The sequence below is a fragment of the Myotis nattereri genome (genome assembly GCF_964212035.1).
Source record: "Myotis nattereri genome assembly, chromosome: 4".
Lineage (NCBI taxonomy): Eukaryota > Metazoa > Chordata > Mammalia > Chiroptera > Vespertilionidae > Myotis > Myotis nattereri.
This window is the reverse complement of record NC_138079.1, coordinates 68,586,439-68,606,481: the sequence shown is the minus strand read 5'-3', so window position 1 is coordinate 68,606,481 and position 20,043 is coordinate 68,586,439. Positions and strand designations below refer to the sequence as shown.

The 20,043-nt window shown below is 37.3% G+C and overlaps 1 protein-coding gene across 2 annotated transcripts in view; it reads right to left on the bottom strand.

Moving 5' to 3' along the window:
* COMMD10 (COMM domain containing 10) overlaps positions 1-20,043 on the bottom strand; it is a 229,339-nt gene that overhangs the window by 189,490 nt on the left and 19,806 nt on the right. For both annotated transcript variants that reach the window (XR_013995852.1, XM_081088741.1), the window contains exon 5: positions 13,660-13,770. Coding sequence is in view for 1 of the 2 variants with exons in the window: in XM_081088741.1 (XP_080944867.1) it covers positions 13,660-13,770 (111 nt within the window). In the remaining variant the exon portion in view is untranslated. The remainder of the gene's footprint in view (positions 1-13,659; positions 13,771-20,043) is intronic.

The window sequence follows — 20,043 nt, the reverse complement described above, 5'->3', positions numbered from 1 at the left end:
ACAAAAAACAGGAACAATTCTCAGTCCAATCTCCTATCAAGCTCATTCTCTCACTCTTCACATCTGGGAAATTGAAATAAATCACTTACCCACTTACCCTCAAGAGAGTTTCACAGCCATCAAAACAAAATGTTTAAGAGCAAGATAGAACCATACAGATTGTGAGAATAGGGTTTACTGGACTAGCCATGGACCTCAAAGAAGACCAATGGCAAAGAATTCACTGTGAAAGCATGGTGGCTACTTTATTAAATTGTACCTAATTTTCAGCCCTCTGGGACAATAAAAAACGTGACTCACTGCTTATTAATTTCAAGGGTCCAATGAGACAAAGCATAAAAGTACATAAAAATAATGCCTGGCACATAATAAGTAGTCAATAAATGTTATATATCATCATATCTTCTTGATTGTTTGGTGTGATAGTATCAGGTATACTGGTTATTCTTTGTACACTGCAACAATTGAGAAACTCAGCTTTGATAAGCTCCACCCATCCAGTCTGACTAGAATTCAGGAAAAGGTGGCAGCACTTACATAGATACAATGAAGTCTCTTAACCACCTGCAAATTTTATATAATATTATGAAGGACTTAGATGTCCCCTCAGCCTCCAGATAGAAAGGCAATTTACAGGTTTACTTCTTAGCATAAACAAAATTTTATGAAAAATGTGTATCTATTTTTATGAATTACTATTAATTAGGACCCAGTTTTAATTGTATTTTTAGATTTTTCGGTACAATGTCTCCCCATCTCCAAAGATCACCACTTATAAGAAAAAGCCAAAATATATAGGATTAGGTAGTACTTTATTCATAAAGGGCTTGTGTATCATCAAAGAGAAGCATAAATACACTATTATGTGACAGCAGCCTTATTATTCAATAGTCATTATCATGACAACCTAAAGTATTGGAGAAGGTGACTTTTATGTAACTTTTGCATAAATGAATATCCAATATCCACTCTCAAAGCCAAGAAATCTATAAATCCTTTTACTTACCTACATACAGCAAAAAAGGCTAGATAAATTTAAATCAAACCAGTCTAGAAGCACGTTTACAATTTTCATATTTGCTTGTACTTTGGCATCAAAATAAGTCAATGTACATTACAATCAGTTGAAAAGTAGAGCCAATAACCAAATTAAAATGGAGGTGAAAATTTGAGCATCATTCACTTGAGGCAGAAGAACTTTCCATTTCTCAATTTAAAATGAGACCCTCTTATAATTACAACATATTTTTATTAGACTATTCCTTCTCTCAATATAGCATTAACAATTAAATAATACTGTTTTCCTCCTCTCTTAACAAAAAGGATGATTACAGTGTTCCTGCCGCAAAAGACTCAATATTTGTAAAGAGTTTTAGGCCCTGTAGCTGAAAGTTACCACGTAAATACTAAGTACTATAATTAAGAATAATGAAATAAATGAAAGATGGTTTAATATAATAGAAAATTACATTTATAATTGGCACACTGCCATACTACCCCTGAGGATTTGTTCTTTCAGAGCACATACTCTACGAAAGGTCACTGTGGGTGGAAAAAAGAAAATCCCACAGGGAGTTCAAGTAGCCTACAATAAAATACCAGTAATTAAGGATGTGGTATTCTTCCTCTATATTCATTTGGGAATCATCTCTACTAATTAAGAGAAAAGGAACAATGATTTGTTAAAAATGATGGCTAAGACAATTCAATCTCAATTCTAATAGTCTGGCTACAAAGTAAAATACTATAACACTGAATACAAACTACTGTACAAGCCACTAAGTCAGTATTCAGCTACCTTCCAAGATAATACATTCCTAAAAATATCTTCCTGAGTAATTTATGTTCCTAACAAAATTACAATATAACAAATTCAAATTCAATTAACATTAAGTGCCTACTATGTGAGAATTATTATAATAAACATTTTGCAGACATATCATTTAATTCTATCAATAAACCTAAGAGGCAGAGATTTTATCAAATTAAGAAATTTTCCACAGAAAGATTCAGATTCTTGACCAGTCTATGAATTTAAAATCAGTATTCTTACTTTAAATCCAGTGTTCCCTTCACTGTGTCAAATTAAGGTATCTCTGACTGTGCTAATAATCAACTAACAAATCGCTTAACTTCACTGAGCCTGAATTTTCTCATCACTAAATGTAGAGGTTTGAAATATAAGGGTGCATATATTCTTTCAAATTAGTGTTTCGGGTTTCTTTAGTTATAGTCCCAAAAGTGGAAATGCTGGGTCATAAGGCAGTTCCTTTTATAATTTTTTGAGGTGGCTCCATACTGCTTTCCACCGTAGCTGCATCAATCTGCATCATCACCAACAGTGCACGAGGGTTCCCTTTTCTCCACATCCTCGACAACACTTGTTTGTTGACTTATTGATAACAGCCATTCTGCCAGGTGTAAGGTGATATCTCATTGTGTGGTTTTAATTTGCATTTCTCTGATGATTAGTGACATTGAGCATCTTTTCATATGACTATTAGCCACCTGTATGTCCTCTTTGAAAAACTGTTCAGATCCTTTACCCATTTTTAATTGGATTATTTAGGGATTTTTTTTTTGGTGTTGAGTTGTATAAATTCTTTATAAATTGTGGATATTAAACCTTATCAGATGTATCACTGGTAAATATGTTCTCCCATTCAATGGGGTGTCTTTTCATTTTGTTGATGTTTTCCTTTGCTGTGCAAAAACTTTTTAGTTTGATGTAGTCCCATTTGTTTATTTTTTCCTTTGTTTCCCCTTGCCTGAGACGACAGATGAGAAATAATACTGCTATGAGACATATCTGAGATTTTACCGCCTATGTTTTCTTCTAGGATATTTTTGGTTTCAAGTCTACAATTTAAGTCTTTAATCCATTTTGAATTTTCTCTTATGTGTGGTGTAAGAAGGTGGTCTGGTTTCAGTGTTTTGCACACTCCTGTACAATTTTGCCAACACTATTTACTGAATAGACTATCTTTATCCCATTGTATGTTCTTGTCTATTTTGTCAAATATTAACTGACCATAAAGATGTGGGTTTATTTCTGGGCTCTCTATTCTGTTCCATTGATCTATCTGTTTGTTTTTATGCCAGTATCATGCTGTTGATTACTATGGCCTTATAGTAAAGTTTTTTAACAGGTAGTATGATTCCTCCAACTTTGTTCTTTCTCAAGATTGCTGTGGATATTCTGTATCTTTTGTGGTTCCATATAAGTTTTTGGAATATTTGTTCTAGCTCTGTGAAATATGTCATTGGTATCTTGAATAGAAATTGCATTGACTCTAAAGATTGTTTTGGGTAGTATGGATATTTTAACAATGTTAATTCTTCCTATCCATGAACACAGTATAGACTTCCACTTATTTTTATCTTCTTCAATTTCTTTCTTCAGTGTCTTATAATTTTCCAAGTACAGGGGGCCTTGACTTACGAGTTTAATTCGTTTCGTGACAGAGCTTGTAACTCAAATTACTCGTATGTCAAATCAATTTTCAGCATTACAATGAATTGAAATGCCATTAATCTGTTCCGGACACCCAAAAAACACCGCAATTGTTTTGTTAAATGTTTTTAAATAAGAAAAATGTATTTAAAAATAACGAATATTGTATAAAAACACAATACTGAACAATAGAATGTAGCGCAATAAACTTGTTTTGTTAAGTTTAATGTACAGCATTTACCTTGGAGATCAAACGACTTAAAGATGCTGATGGAGTTGGAGGAGAAAGGCTGAACTGAATAACTGAATCTTATTTGCTGATTTTTGCCCTTTTCACCACGCTTTCATCACTTTCATCTACAGGAGTTTTCGATAAAAACCTGCCCAATGAGATCTGTTTCATCCTCCCTTTCAGAATATTTCTGAAATGAGTTAGGCAAATGTCATTAAATAGCTCCATCGCATGCCCAGTTGCAATTTTCTCTGGGTGTTTCTTTTGAATAAAGTCTGAAAGTTTCTCCCACATTCCCAACATTTCCTTTATCTCACCTATAGAGATATCCTCCTCCTCCTCCTCCTCCGTGTCATCTATTTCCTGCAAAACCTCCGTGTGCTGCTGCGTCTGTAGCTCCTTTAGCTCCTGCGTTGTCAGTTCCTCGGAGTGCTCCTCGATGAGCTTGTTGATGTCACCTTCCTTTATATCTGCGCTCGCTGCCACCCCATGTCTGACAACGGAGTGAATACCGGTCCTCTTTTAAAACTTTTCGAACCAGCCCCGACTGGCTTTAAACGGCTCGCCCGATGCCTCGTCCACTAAAGTGCCTGGGCTCTGCTGCAGCAAATCAGCATAAATAGCTCGTGCCTTCTCGCAGATTGTAGCCTTCGTCACGGTATCTCCTGCGAGCTGCTTCTCCGTTAACCACACCATTAGCAGCTTCTCCATATTTTCATGGATAGATGTCCGTTGTTTAGAAATTATTTTAACGCCCTTGGCTGGAGTTGTAGCCTGTATCGACTCCTTCTGCTTCAGTATGGTGCAGATTGTAGAAGTGCTACGCTCCTACTGCTTCGCCAAGTCAATTACATGCACACGTTGGTCATGTTTTTTGATAATTTCTTTCTTTAATTCAATGCACATCATTTGCTTCTTCTCAGCACTGTCCTTCGCACTTACTTTCTTCAGATCCATGGTTGAAAAACTAAGTTTTGCAAAATAACTGCAAGCACAAAACTGATGCTTCAACTAAGAGCTAACCGCTTAAAGTGAACAAGTGAGACACGTGGTGCTGGGCTGATGTTGTGGCATTCACTGTGACGTTCGCTGCGCCAACTAGCGGTGGAGTATGTGAAGGTGGCTCGTAACCCGAATTTTAGCTCGCAACTCAAAGCAAAAAATCGGCCGACAGCTCATATCTTGAAAAACTCGTCAGTCGGGACACTCATAAGTCAAGGTCCCACTGTACAGGTCTTTTACATCCTTGGTTAAATTTATTCCTAGGAATTGTATTTTTTGAAGCAATTGTAAATGGGGTTGTTTTTTCAGTTTCCCTTTCTGATAGTTCATTATTTATATATATAAATGCAACTGATTTCTGGATTTTTTTTTTGTACCCTGCTACTTTACTGAATTCATTTATCAATTTTAATAGTTTTTTTGGTGGAATCTTTGGGGTTTTCTATATACAGTATCATGTCATCTGCAAGAAAATATTTCTCAAAACTTAATATATAATATTTTAAAAGTTGTTTATAGTTTGTTACTTCATTAATTAGATTTGGGATCAATACTTTTTGAAACAATAAGTTATCAGGGTTTGTAAAAATTAGATTATATTAATTCTACTAGGGCCCGGTGCACAAAAATTTGTGTACTCGGGGGGGCTGGGGGTGTCCCCTCAGCCCAGCCTGTGCCCTCTCGCAGTCTGGGACCCCTCAGGGGATGTTTACCTGCTGGCTTACGCCCGCTCCCTGGGGGATCAGGCCTAAACTGGCAGTCAGACATCCCTCTGGCAGCCCAGGAGCCTTCGGGGAATGTCCACTTGCCAGCGGGGAGCAGACCTAAGCTGCAGTCAGACATCCTTAGTCCTGCTGAGGAGGCAGGAGAGGCTTCTGCCACCACCACTGTGCTGGCAGCCATCAGCCTGGCTTGTGGCTGAGCAGAGCTCCCCCTGTGGGAACTCACTGACCACCAGGGGGCAGATCCTGCATTGAGCAACTGCCCTCTGGTGGTCAGTGTGTGTCATAGTGACCAGTCATTCCCAGTTGTTCTGCTATTAGGGTCAATTTGCATATTACCCTTTTATTATATAGGATTTGTCTGATATTTTGCTAGTAGCAAGGAGTGGAATAAGTGGTAAGATAAATATTGCTTCACTAACCCTATCTCTACCCCCTGTTCATCTATGACCCTAGTTATGATATGTTCCCACTGCCTAAAGATATCATTCTCCATTATATGATAACATGACTGAAATACACTATTCTCTGTGTACTGACTAAATAGCTACCTTCAGACCCTCAAATACATACCCAGATTCAGAACAAAAGCACAGAAGTGATAAAGCTGAGCTGATGCTAAATACAAAAAGAAAACAGCCAAACCAGACTCACAATCCTTAGGCATCTTAGGATGGCCACAATTCCAAATAATAAGCCAGATGATGCAAGATGTGAAGATCTGATTAAGCCCTTTAAACCTTTTATATAGAGACATAAGATTTCTGTAAAAGAGTACATCATTTTGGGTCATTAAAATTAAAGACAGCTGAAAAGCTCAAAAAAGGAAAAAGAAAAAGAACATGACATAAAGAAAAGATTTTGTGTTGAACTTGTTAAAAAAATATTCACTTTTCCCAATACCATAAAACAGCCAACAGTGTCCAATTGTCTGTTCTAAGAAGAGAAATATGTTATACAGTAAAAGTGATTCCTCCTCTTCATATACGTTTAATTTCCTCTAAATATTTTTCATATAAAGGAAAGAAAAAATGTGAAATAAACATAATTTGCAGAATCTGTTAGAGATATATTTAAACATTTATATGGTACCTAACATCAAACATGCTCAAAATCTCATTTAAACTAGGCCAGGAAGGAAAAGTGTTTGTCAAATTTTTAGGCTTGAATTCAATATTGAACAATGCAATTTACTCATGAGAAAACCTAACTTGTATTCTTCCTTTTTTCCTATTAAAACAAATGATATGTTCCCACTCCCATCAAAAATCCAACCTTTCCATTTATGCTCTGGACCTCATTATCTTCTCACTTTCTTTTTTTTTTTTTTTTTAAATCATGCTAATCTTTTTTTTATTTTTTTTAAAGGTTATTTTTTTATTGATTTTTTACAGAGAGGAAGGGAGAGAGATAGAGAGTTAGAAACATCGATGAGAGAGAAACATCGATCAGCTGCCTCCTGCACATCTCCTACTGGGGATATGCCCGCAATCCAGGTACATGCCCTTGACCGGAATCGAACCTGGGACCTTTCAGTCCGCAGGCCGACGCTCTATCCACTGAGCCAAACCGGTTTCGGCGACTTTCTTAAGAAACTTATATCTCTCTCTGTCCTGCATCATCAATTTCTCCCCCAATGGATCTGTGGTATCAGCATACAAACCTCCTCTAATATCTCCAGTCACTGAAGTCACATTCTGCTACATTGACTATCCATTTCTTTTCTTCTTGAAAGAGTTTACTACATGGTTGCTTTTCCTTTCTCTCCTTAAATTCTTTATTTAGTTTAATCAGTAAAGTTTCTTCTTTCACTCAGTTGTAACTGAGGTTACTATTTGTCAAGGTCTTTAGAGAAGTCCATCTACCAAACCCAACAGTCACATGTCTCTCATTGACTTAGAGTGTAAAATTGTTTCAACTTAATCAAATAAAGAAAAAGAAAAATAGAATCCATATAACTATGATTTTATAATGAAGAACAACAATAAGACAACCATTGCATTCTAGAACAATTTTAACACTTGAAACATATACACATATTATAGGATCAAGTACTAAATTATTAAATAAGCATAATACAGTGTCCTAGCAATGAATATAGCATAGAGGACTCTGAAGTAAAATTGTCTAGCTTCAAATCCTAGATCTGCTGTTTATTAGCTGGATAACATAAGACAATAAGCTCTATATGTTTTCATTTCTCTCTATATAAAACAAGAATAATAAGTATTCATACCTGGTAGAGATGTTGGAGGTAAAACCATGTCTAGCACGAAGTAACCACAAAAAAAAGGGCTTCCCTTCACCCCTTTTTAACACTCTAGATAGAATTTGTCATAAATTTTGAAATAAAAATAAAGACCTTTAAAAAAAAAAGTGGTCTTGAAAGTCCTAACCTCATTTGACATCATAATTACCCACCCATGAAGTACTGTCTGCAACCTGAGAACCTGAGCAGAATCCAGTTTAACATGAATAGAAATGAAAGTTCTCTTATCAAGATGATTTCATCCCAGTTGAAGAAACAAAAAGTATAACACAGGACTTTCTTAAATTATCTACCAAAAAAAATTAGAATCACTTATTAACAAAACATAATTGTCCTGAACAGCAAATTTATTGGGGAAAATGCAATACAGCAAAAATAATACATTTAAATATTTCAGTGTTTTTCAGATATTCAAAGTTAAAAATTTTGATGACATTCAAAATTACCAACATTTGTTACATATAATACTGCTATTCTCTATAAATAAGGAAACTTCAATTGTCTATGATGAGCCTAGAATTAGTTACACAATAACAATACAGCCATTCAACTATCTTGGGGATTTTTAATCTCTTTTGTCATAAAGAAAATACAAGTGACAGAATGTAACAAAAAAAGTCAACAGTGTAGAAGGCTTTTAATATATTTCATCTTGGCAAATGATCACATACAAATTAAACACTGAAATCATGATGATTTCATTTATTTGTTATGTGCAATATCTGATTAATAAGCATTAATTTTGTTGATGGAAAGAAGCAAATTCTATTGTTATATACAGATTAGAAATGTAAACACAAGCATTTCCCACAACTACTGACTTCACAAATTATTTTGAATGTTATTTCAAATAATAATGTGACTACCAGAGGTTAGGAAAGCAAAGAGCTCTACTGCCCCCTAATGAAATAGACCAAAAAACAAAAAACAAAACAAAACAAAACCAAAAAGCAAACAAACAAAACACCCCAGAAAACTCCCTTTGAGATATCTGTGAAACAGGAAAATAATCTTACTTTGCTAAACGCAATAGACAAACACTAAGACAATTAACTGAACACAACTAGAATATATATCAAATACTGTAGGAAAAATTACAATCACCCAGTTTCCATGATAAAATTAGTGGCAAAACAGGAAAGCCTTGAGACAGAAATGTTCTAAGAGAAAGGAGAGCAGTAAAACAATGTTATCAAATGTGATAGCAATTAAAGTTTCACTGCAGGCTGCACTTTTCATGTGTATGTTGGAAGTGAATGAGAAGAAAGAGATTCTAAGAAATCACACTCTTCAGTGAATTACAGTAAGTTTTCAGTTCAGCAGCTCAAAAGTAAATACCATCAAAATATTCTCTCAAATTTACACTGACTATAATCATCTCAGAATAATTTTAGTATATGTATATTTTCAAGATACCTACCTTATAAAATATACCTTTAAAATAATTTTACCTACTGCTTCTTGTTTAAATAAATGCCAATTTCATAAGTATAACAACTTTGTACTTTATGGTACTTTGTATCATAAATTAACCAGTGATTAACTTTTAATTTTCCTCTTAATAATACCTCTCCCTTTGTTTAATAAAGTTGGTTTTTAAAACATCATCCATACTCATATTCCTTTTACCTAATATTCCAACTTGTCAAGAATTCCAGCATTCTCATTTCAGAAAAGAACAAGTGTTTAGGGAAAAGTAGTGTGTGGTCCTTAGAACAGGAGTTACATAACAATTAACATCCAGTTACCAGATATAATAAGAGTACAAAGACTGGACCTCTAGAACATAAAAACAGGGAGAATGTAAACAAACATACAACAACAAATAGTAAAAATTCCAGGCAGGTTTAACTGAGGAGAACAGAAGTGTAGAAGTTAAATGTTCTTTTACAACAAGGCACACCACTTCACTTGGAGATTGCATGTTTCTGTCCAGGTTGATAGTGGTTGTGCACTCCCTCACATATACATCGTTTAGCATGTGAGAAACAGGGACTAATTCCACACAATGCTATAGGGGACACAAGCAATACAGAGAAAGAGGTTTACTTATATCTACTCACAGAATGAAAATAACCTCTACATTTTGTGCTGCTCTTTTTCCCTGAGTGTCCACTTATTAATGAAAATGCTTCTTTATCTCTGCAAGTTATAAGAGTCCATTCAAAATTTCAGAAGAGCAACACACAAAATTACAAAACCTCTATGCATTCACAACTATATTGCAAATAAGTTAGATCTCACATCTGTATAGACTTCCTGAATAATATGAATTAAAAACATGACTCTTTGACTAGAAGCATTACTCGTTTATTCCTACTGCCTAAAAATATAAGAGACATACCAGTAGTCATATTTTGAAGACATCCAAAATTGCTGGGAAGACTTAAGCATCCCAAAGTCAAGCATTGCCAAGTCATGACGCTTAAAGCATCCAACATATAGTCAAACAATATCCTTCCAACCTAAAAGCCTATGAGGCAGCCAGCAGGCTGAGGCAGGTGGAGGCAGATCTCAGGGTACACTGGGTCTTTTGCTGACCTGATCCAGAGCCTGGTGCTGGTAAAAACTGGACTTAGTGCACAGTTTTGTCCTTCCCATACACATCCAGGCTCAGCAGAGGCAGCCACAAACTGTGGATTGCTTTCTCACTCCAAACAGGTTGCCCAGGGTCAGTCATAGGCAGCATCGAACATTAGCCTGCACCTGAGTCCCTCCAAAGATGCACCAGAACCCACCCACCAAGTGGGCAGCTTCAGATAACATCAGAACAGGACCCAATTAGCTTCACAAGTGCATATCCAAAGGGAGACACCTGCGGCAAATTAAGCTTCGTGTGGTCAGCACCTGCACAGCAGCCTGTACTCTGTGGTAAGGGTCAATCCTCAGTCAGCCAGCCTGAGGGTCAATCCAAGACACAAATGGACCAATAGAAATCAAGACTCAAGTACAAAAGGCAGGACCATGTAAACCACACAAGGGACATTCCTGAAGCAACCAGATCAGGTAATCAGGAGACTGCACCACTGGACCCCACAGGACATCTACTATATAAGGCCATCCTACCAAGACTGGCAGTCATAGGAGATCTACCTGTCCTAGTACATAAAAACAAACACAGAAAGGCAGGCAAAATAGGGAGACAAAGAATAGACCCCAAATTAAAGAACAGGATAAATCTCCAGAAAAAGAGCTAAATGAAATGGAGGAAAACAATTTATCAGATACTAGAATCCTGGTGCACAGATTCGTGCACTGGTGGGGTCCCTTGGACCAGTGCACAATGGGGGCTGGGGAGGGACCACAGGAGGGCTCCAGGGTGTGTCCGGCCTGTCTCACCCAGTCCCCATCAGCTGGACCCCAGCAGTAAGCTAACCTACCGGTCAGAGCGTCTGCCCCCTGGTGGTGAGTGCATGTCATAGCAACTGGTCAAGCCAGACACTTAGCATATTAGGCTTTTATATAAAGAGATATATAAAAGCCTTAGCAACCAAATGACTGAACGACCGAACGACCAGTTGACCAGTCACTATGACACACACTGACAACCAAGGGGCAGACGCTCAACGCAGGAGCTGCCCCCTGGTGGTCAGTGCGCTCCCACAACAGGAGTGCCGCTCAACGGACCAACAGGTGCCAGACACAGGACTCACAACTAGTGAACACCACTGTGGCAGTGTGAGCCTCTCCTGATCAGGACTGACTCTGCGCAAGCCTGCAGCAGGCGCAGCGGGGCCGGGATGACCAGGAGCAGCAGGCAGGAGCAGCAGGTGGTGTTGGACTGCCAGTATCAGCCCAATCCCCACAGGCCACGCCAAGGGACGCCACCGGTGCACGAATCCGTGCACCAGGCTCTAGTATAGGATAAAGTTCAAAGTAATGGTTATAATGATACTCAACATCATGGAGAAGGACACAGAAACCATGAAAAACTTGTAACACTAATTCAAAAGAATTTATGCATCCCTATGTTCATTGCAGTGTTATTTACAACAGCCAAGATATGAAAGCAGCCCAAGTATACATAATGGATGAGTGGATAAAAAAGCTGCGGTACATTTACACATTGGAATACTATTTGGTTAAAAAAAAAAAAAAAAAAGAAATCTTACCCTTTGCAGCAGCATTGATGGACCTGGAGAGCATTATGCTAAGTGAAATAAGCCAGTCAGAGAAGGACAAGTACTATATGATTTCATCATATGTGGAATCTAAGTAACAAAATAAACTGATGAACAGAGTGAATCCAGAGATTCGGAGCATGAAACAGAGTGCGGAATCTCAGAGGGAAGGCTGGGGAGGGTGGGTAGGTGGGAAGTAATCAACCAAAAATCTTGAATGCATATATGCATAACCCGTGGGCACAGACAATAGGGTGCTGAAGACCTGAGTGGGGGGGGGGGAATGCTAGGGGTGGGTTGTAGAAGGTCAATAGAGGGAAAATGGGGGCATATGTAATACTTTCAACAATAAAGAATAATTTAAAAAATAAAATAAACGAAATAGAAACAGACTCACATACCAAAAACAGATTGTCAGCTGCCAGAGAGGAGAGGGGGTTTAGTAGGTTGGGGTGAAAAAAAACTTTGAAAACATTAAGCCAAAAAAACCCTCATAGACACAGACAACAGAACGGTGGTTACAAGAGGAAAGGGGGGCAGAGGTGGAGGGATAAAGGAGAAACAAATGGTGAAGGAAAGAGACTTGACTTGGGGTGGTGAACACACAATACAATATACAGATGATGTATTATAGAACTGTACACCTAAAAGCTATATAATTAACCAATGTCACCCCAATAAATCAAATAAAAAAAATTTTTAAAGACCCAATTCAATCTTATTAATCCTTGTTTAATTTTAATTGAATTGTGTTTAAATTTTCAATCCAGAGAACAAAGACCATGCTAATGAAAAAATACAAGACCTAGTAAAATATTATAGACATGTAACCTGGGCGAGGCACTGGACCCAGTCCTTAACGAAGACAGAAATGTGTATGACATGATAAATAATGGAAGTGCTAACAAATAAGTCATAATATTCTCATCCTTCAATATACTTCAAATGTTATAAATAATAACATTTCTTCCATAATCTCTGATCACATGCAGCGATAGTAATCTCTCCTTCCTCAGTTCTTTCTGCCTCAGTCTCACCTCTATTTTATGTCTTAAAATAACTCCCCCTTTCCTATTTTAAAAAGATAATTATAATTTAAAAATATAAAATCAGCTCTCATTGTATCTGAAATATGCATTTCTCTCTCTGTTATAGTAAGAAAAACTATTCCATAAAACTCTTTAACCTTTGATAACACACCCAAGTTTTCTGAAACAAATATTAAAGAAGAAATCACCATGCAGTACAAAACTAATCAAAAATTCTATTTTGCAAGAGTTGAAATATAAACATATGCACACACCTACTACAAAATCACAAACACAACGCAGATCATCCTCATATTCCAGCATTGGCTGAACAACAATATTCCCTCTACCATATGTATTCAGGCTAAACCACAATACACCCAGGAATATCCACACCCAGTATACATCAATGGATGAGTGGATAAAAAAGCTGTGGTACATTTACACAATGGAATACTATTTGGTTAAAAAAAAAAAAAGAAAAAGAAATCTTACCACAAATATACAAGACATTAAAATTATAATTTTATATGGCTACTACCAATTTTTTCCACTACAGAATTTAAAAGACGACATTAAGAAATGTCCTTGCAAGAAAGGCACCTTATAAGATAAGCTATTTCTTCAAATAAATAACAAAGGGATATATGTAAATATGACATCAAAACCTGTCACAAATAAGGATCAGTCGTTTCGTTAAACCTTGTTTAATTTTAATTGAATTGTGTTTAAATTTTCAACCCAGAGAACAAAAACCTGGGTTGTGCTAAAGTACAAGACCTAGTTTAAAAAAAAAAAAATACATCATTTCAGTGTGCTACCATTTCTTACCTTTGAATCTTCATTGCTCACTCCTAGCTGTAATACAGCTTGAGGAGATTTTAGTTTTGCTTGAGCAGAGTGAGCCATCTGAAGGTTAAGCTGCCATCCAACCGTCTCTAGCTATAAAAGAGAAGTGCAGATTAGAATCAGATGATACAGAAGGAAGAAAACACACAACTTTAAGCAAATCTCCACTTAGCAGGAATGAATATGGATAGCCTGGACTATATGGAAAGTCAGCTCCAGAGCTCCTTTAACCTGCATACTCTGCAAATTCTTCCTTCAGGCTCATTATATTGGCCTCATGCCATGCCTGTCAAATTCAACAGTAAAACTGGTCTTTAAGTACAATCTGCTCTAAAAATAAAAATTCCAAGATTAAGCAATAAAGCACACTAAGAGAGTCAATGGTTTTTAAATAGTACATTACTATTTTAAAATAGTATATTTCAAAGCCAATGATTTTTAAGTAGTTATGAATTTTAACTAGTAAATAGTATATATTGGTCATAATCCCTTCAATGACCTTCCTTTATCTTTAAAAACTCCTATTAGGTAGAACACAGGGAAGAGGTTTTTTCTTAATTTAGAGAGAAATTGAAGTACCCAGATGGTAAGAGGTTCACACATTTAGACACAGTTAGTGAGACTGGAATAGAGCCAGGCAAAGAATCGCTATCTACTAGTGAGCAGGTGTTACCCAATAGACTATCATGCTTTCTAAAGTACTCTAACTTACTATGGTTCCCAGTTATGACACAAACTAATTAGAATATTTCCTTTTAATTTATTAATTAGCACAACAGCAACAGTTAATCAAGTAGGGCAAACATAGTATAGACAGGTTAAAGCAGCATAAATGCGGCTTTATTGAACTTGACAGATTATTGGTTTCTCCAACCTCAGAACTATGAGTACAAAATTTTAGATTTAATTTCCAGTAAAGCTCAAGTATCATTATTTAGGGAAGTATTATGAAATGCCAATTGTCAAATGCCTCTGACAACGACTCCGATTTAGTCAACTACCTTAGCTGCACTGGTAAGAATGGCAGCCTCAGAAGAATTTTTACTTAATCAGAATACTAATTGCTAACTTGGAAGCCTGTTCAACAGTTAGAATCACAGCAGTGACTCAAAGCCAAATTGGAAAGAGAGCAATGGAAGTATTATCTATTCGAGAGAGGATGTGATGTGAAAATAAAGATACAATTCTGTTCTCTCTGGCACTGAACCTTTTAGAAGTTACGGGGAAGATGTTGCAGAAACATAATCCATAATACCACAAGTAAAATATCAATTTAATAGTGCATGTTAAGTAAGGATCCTTAATGCATTGATCTTTAACACTGATTACAGTAAGTCTTTAATACCAGCCCACCACTGTTCTCAATAGTTATACAATAGAGCCTACAACAGAACAGGGGGAAAAACATGACATAACCACTCTCGTATATATAAGCATATATACATGTCATCTTCTAGGACTTCATATGAACCTATAAGACACTTCTTTGATCTAATTTAACTGATTCTATCCCTGTCTTGTAAGCACTTAAGATAAATGAAGATAAATATTGCTTTAAGTGAACAGCATACTCCACTGTGGTCAGATCTTTGCATAAATTAATATATGCTTAGTCACTGCATAGAGGTATGTGGGAGAATTAATAAGAACTTAAAGCTTATGCTTTGGTTCATGCTTAAGCTGCACTCACGAGTTACCTAACCCTGGTTAAATAACAATCTTCTAAACTCTCAATTTACTCATATGAAATAGAAATAAGTCTATCTGAACTATCTACTTTTCTAAGTTATTGGTAATCTATACTAATAAAAGGGTAATATGCAAATTAACTGTCACTCCACAACAAATATGGCGGCTCCCATAGCCACAAAGATGGCGGAGACCGTCAGAGCGGGCAGGATGCTAGGCTTCCTTCAGGCAGGACGCTTGGCTTCCTGCAAGCCCCAGCCGGCCACCAAGGGCCAGCCTCTGGGCGGCAGCCACGGAGCCAGCCCAGAGTGGGCAGGAGGCAGTTCTGGCCCAGAGAGAAGGTGGAAGGCGGCTCCAGCCCGGAGCGAAGGCAGAAGGCAGCGGCAAGAGTGAAGGCCCAGGTTCCGGGTGCCAGAGGGAAGCTGGTGCCGGCAGCCAGGGGAAGGAAGGCCTATTCTTGCACAAATCTTCATGCATCAGGCCTCTAGTGTCAAATAAAAAATTAAATTCCCATATTCAAAGTGTTTTGGAAACTGCAAAGCATTGTAAATATAAGACATTTTGATGACCTATTCTTTTCTATGATAACTTTCAAATAGAGTAGGCACTTTATACATAGAGGCCCAGTGCACGAATTCATGCACAGGTTGGGTCTCTAGGCCTGGCCGGCGACGGGGGCCAATCGGGGCTGTCTCACCCAGTCCGGGGGGAGGGACTATAGGAGGTTGGCAAGCCAGTGGGGAGGGACCACAGAAGGTTGGCTTGCCGGCCGGGGGGAGAAACTGCGGGAGGTTGACCGGCCACAGAAGGTCAGCTGTGGAAGCGCACTGACCACCAGGGGACAGCTCCTGCATTGAGCATCTGCCCCCTGGTGGGCAGTGCATGTCATAGCTACCGGCCGGTTGACCGATCATTTGGTTGACCAATCTTAACAGTCACTTAGGCTTTTATACATATGTAGATTGAACTGAATTAAAATGAATCAAAGAACACTCACAAGAAAAGGTAATTTTTTAAAAAGTCATTTCTGAAAAGAGTTTTGTGGATTGGCTTTCTTTAATTTCATAGCCCTTCTATTGAGTTTTGTGATTTAAAAAATATTTGTCCCAAGATCACATGAAAGATTTACTTACAAAGAAAAATAACACTGCTAAGCTCATATGTACGTGTAGGCATATACACAGACGCACACAAAAATTTACAGAAAATGATCAGTATTCAGAAACCTTAAATGAAGAAATATAGAAAGAATAACTAGAGTTATAAAAGAACATTTTACAGTTACACAAAACGGTAAGAGAAACAAAACATACTTTTAAGTGAAAGTAGGAGACAAAACCAATACTACTTGAGAGAGCTATTCTTATCATCATCATTTAACAGATTAATAATGTAAAATGTAAAAACTTAGTGAATTGGCCCAGCCAGCGTGAGTTGCAACTTTTCTCTAATTTTGAAATTATACCAAAATCAAAAAAGTTACAAGAAACTGATTCAAGTAAGAATCAGCAAAGGAGCCGAAACCGGTTTGGCTCAGTGGATAGAGCGTCAGCCTGCGGACTGAGAGGTCCCGGGTTCGATTCCGGTCGGGGGCATGTACCTGGGTTGCGGGCACATCCCCGGTGGGGGATGTGCAAGAGGCAGCTGATCGATGTTTCTCTCTCATCGATGTTTCTAACTCTCTCTATCTCTCTCCCTTCCTCTCTGTGAAAAATCAATAAAATATATTTAAAAAAAAAAAAAAAAAGAATCAGCAAAGGATACTAAATCTAAGTAGTGAAAATCTGACATGGAATGCAGAGTCACAAGGCATCTATCCACAATGGCTTTTTAGTTAGGAAAAAAAAGTAATGATGCAATAGAGAAAACAAACACCATCTTTACCAAGAGATCAAAATTAAGATCACCTAAAAGTGACAAAGGAGTTCTGTCACAGTGCAAAATTTAGAGGTTGTGGAAACAAGGAGAAAGTAGCAATGTGACTAAAAGCAGCAATCAGAAAGGAGAAAAATCATAAGAGTATGGACCTAACTTTTATACTGTCTTAGGTGCTGGGGACATTAAAATCAATAAACTTACCATCTCTGACCCAAAAGCTCCAAGTCTAGTAATGAAGACAAAACATGTACAAAACAATTGTGATATAAGATATCAATAAATGAAGAGATATATACCATGTTCATGAATTTAAAGTCTCAGTGTTGTTAAGATGTCAATTCTTTCAAAAGTGATTTACAGATTTAGGGCAATCCAATTAAATTCCCAGCAGGCACTTTTTTAAAATATATATATATTTTATTGATTTCTTACAGAGAGGAAGGGAGAGGGATAGAGAGTTAGAAACATCGATGAGAGAGAAACATCAATCAGCTGCCTCCTGCACACTCCCTATTGGGTATGTGCCTGCAACCAAGGTACATGCCCCTGACCGGAATCGAACCTGGGACCCTTGAGTCCCCAGGCCGACGCTCTATCCATTGAGCCAAACCAGTTAGGGCAGCAGGCACTTTTTATAGAAACTGACAAGTTGGTTCTAAAATTTAAATGGAAATGCATATGACCTAAAAAAGCCAGTTCGATTCCTGTCAACGGCACATGCTTGGGTTGTGGGCTCGATCCCCAATAAGGGGTGTGCAGGAGACAGCCAATCAGTAATTCTCTCTCATCAATTTTTGTTTCTATCTCTCCCTTTCCCTTCCTCTCTGAAATCAATAAAAATATATATTTTTAACAAATCCAAAAGTAACTGAACCAATGTCTTTTTTTAATGTCGCTACTACATCAAATCATAAGAGGTACAAATGTTTTATTACAAATATCACAACTTAGGGATACTTCTTAACTTATACCCTCAAGTTTAGATGCCACAAAAGTCATTGTAGACCCTGGATGGTTTTTCTCAGTGATTAGAGCATCGGACCTCAAATGGAGAGGTTGTGGGTTTGATTCCAGTCAAGGGCATGTACCTCAGTTGCAGGCTTGATCCCAGCCTAGGTTGGGGCATGTTCGGAAGGCAACCAATCGATGTGTCTCTCTTGCATCGATGTTTCCCCCTCTCTCCCTCTCTCTCTCTCTCTCTCTCTCTCTCTCTCTCTCTCTTACTCTCTTCCCCCCCCCCCCTTCCATTCTCTCAAAAAAATCAACTGGGGAAAAAATATCATCAGGTGAGGATTAACAAAACAAAACAAAAAAGTTCAACCTAGTCTTACTGCTAGGGTGGCATGGAACTTAATTATACTCCTTAACACACAAACTTGATCAAAATACCTAATCATGGTCTTTTTTCTTTTTTAAGTATATTTCTATTGATTTCAGAGAGGAAGGTAGAAGGAGAGAAAGAGATAGAAACATCAATGATGAGAGAGAAACATTGACTGGCTGCCTCCTGCACATCCCCTACTGGGGATAGAGCCTGCAACACAGGCATGTGCCCCTGACCATGCCTTTGTCTGGAATCAAACCTGGGACCCTTCAGTCCACAGGCCAATGCTCTACCCACTGAGCCAAATTGGATAGGGCCCTAAACATAGTCTTGATATCCAAGTTATAAGGTGTTGAGGGAAAACATCGATGAATCTGCCTTCAAACTGTTTGCTACCTCTCTATATACCAAGAATATATGAAGCTAACAGTACAAGTTTGAGGACATTGAAATATAATTCAACTAATGCTCTCACAATTGGCAACACTCTGAAAAGGTACATCAAAATTATTTAGCAAGTACATATCTTTGAATAGTATGACATAATAAGAGTAATTTTGCTAACAGCACAGTTCTTTGGCATTAGTGAAATCTTTATTTAATTTATTAATGGTTCTGGTTTTTAGCTAATTATGTATGAAGCAGAGAATACATTTCAGTGCCAAATAAGATTGATCAAGGTCTCTTGGATCTAAACCTCTTTAAATTGATTGCTGCATCAACAGCTAATGATGTCACTTTTTCCCCCTGGAGAATCTGTTTCAAGCTAAAGTAATTCTCTCTATATTCCCACTTTTAAAGAGGACAAGCTGTAAATGATTGAATCTAGTATTCCAGCAAAATTCAAGTCATGAAACAGGTGAACCACAAAAGGCTTAAAGTACAACCAAAATGAACACACACACAGAAAAAAAACAAAAAAACAGGAAATAGCCCTAGCTCGTTTGGCTCAATGAACAGAGCCTAGGCCTGCAGACTGAAGGGTCCCGGATTCGATTCCAGTCAAGGGCACATGCTCGCATTTCAGGCTTGATCCCAGTAGGAGGTGTGCAGGAGGCAGCTGATCAATGATTCTCCTCATTGATGTTTCTAACTCTCTCCCTTTTCTCTGAAATCAATAAAAATATATTTACAAAAAAACTAGGAAATACAAAATACAATCCACACCCTCCTCTCTTTACTGTTCTTATCTCTACCAATAAATATAAATATCCCTTTTATAAGAAAACTTAAGAAACTGAACTTTAAATAGGACAATTTATAATGCATGGATATTGCATATTTATTCATTCGACAACTATTTTTGAAAACCCACTCTATCCCAAAGGCATTTAAAGCAGTGAAATACAGCAGTGAACAAAACAAACAAAAATTCTTGCCCTTGTGAAGCTTATTATTTAGTAGTAGAGATAGACAATAAAAAAAATAAGTAAAATATATAGTGGGCCAGATAATAAATTTTATGGAGAAAAATG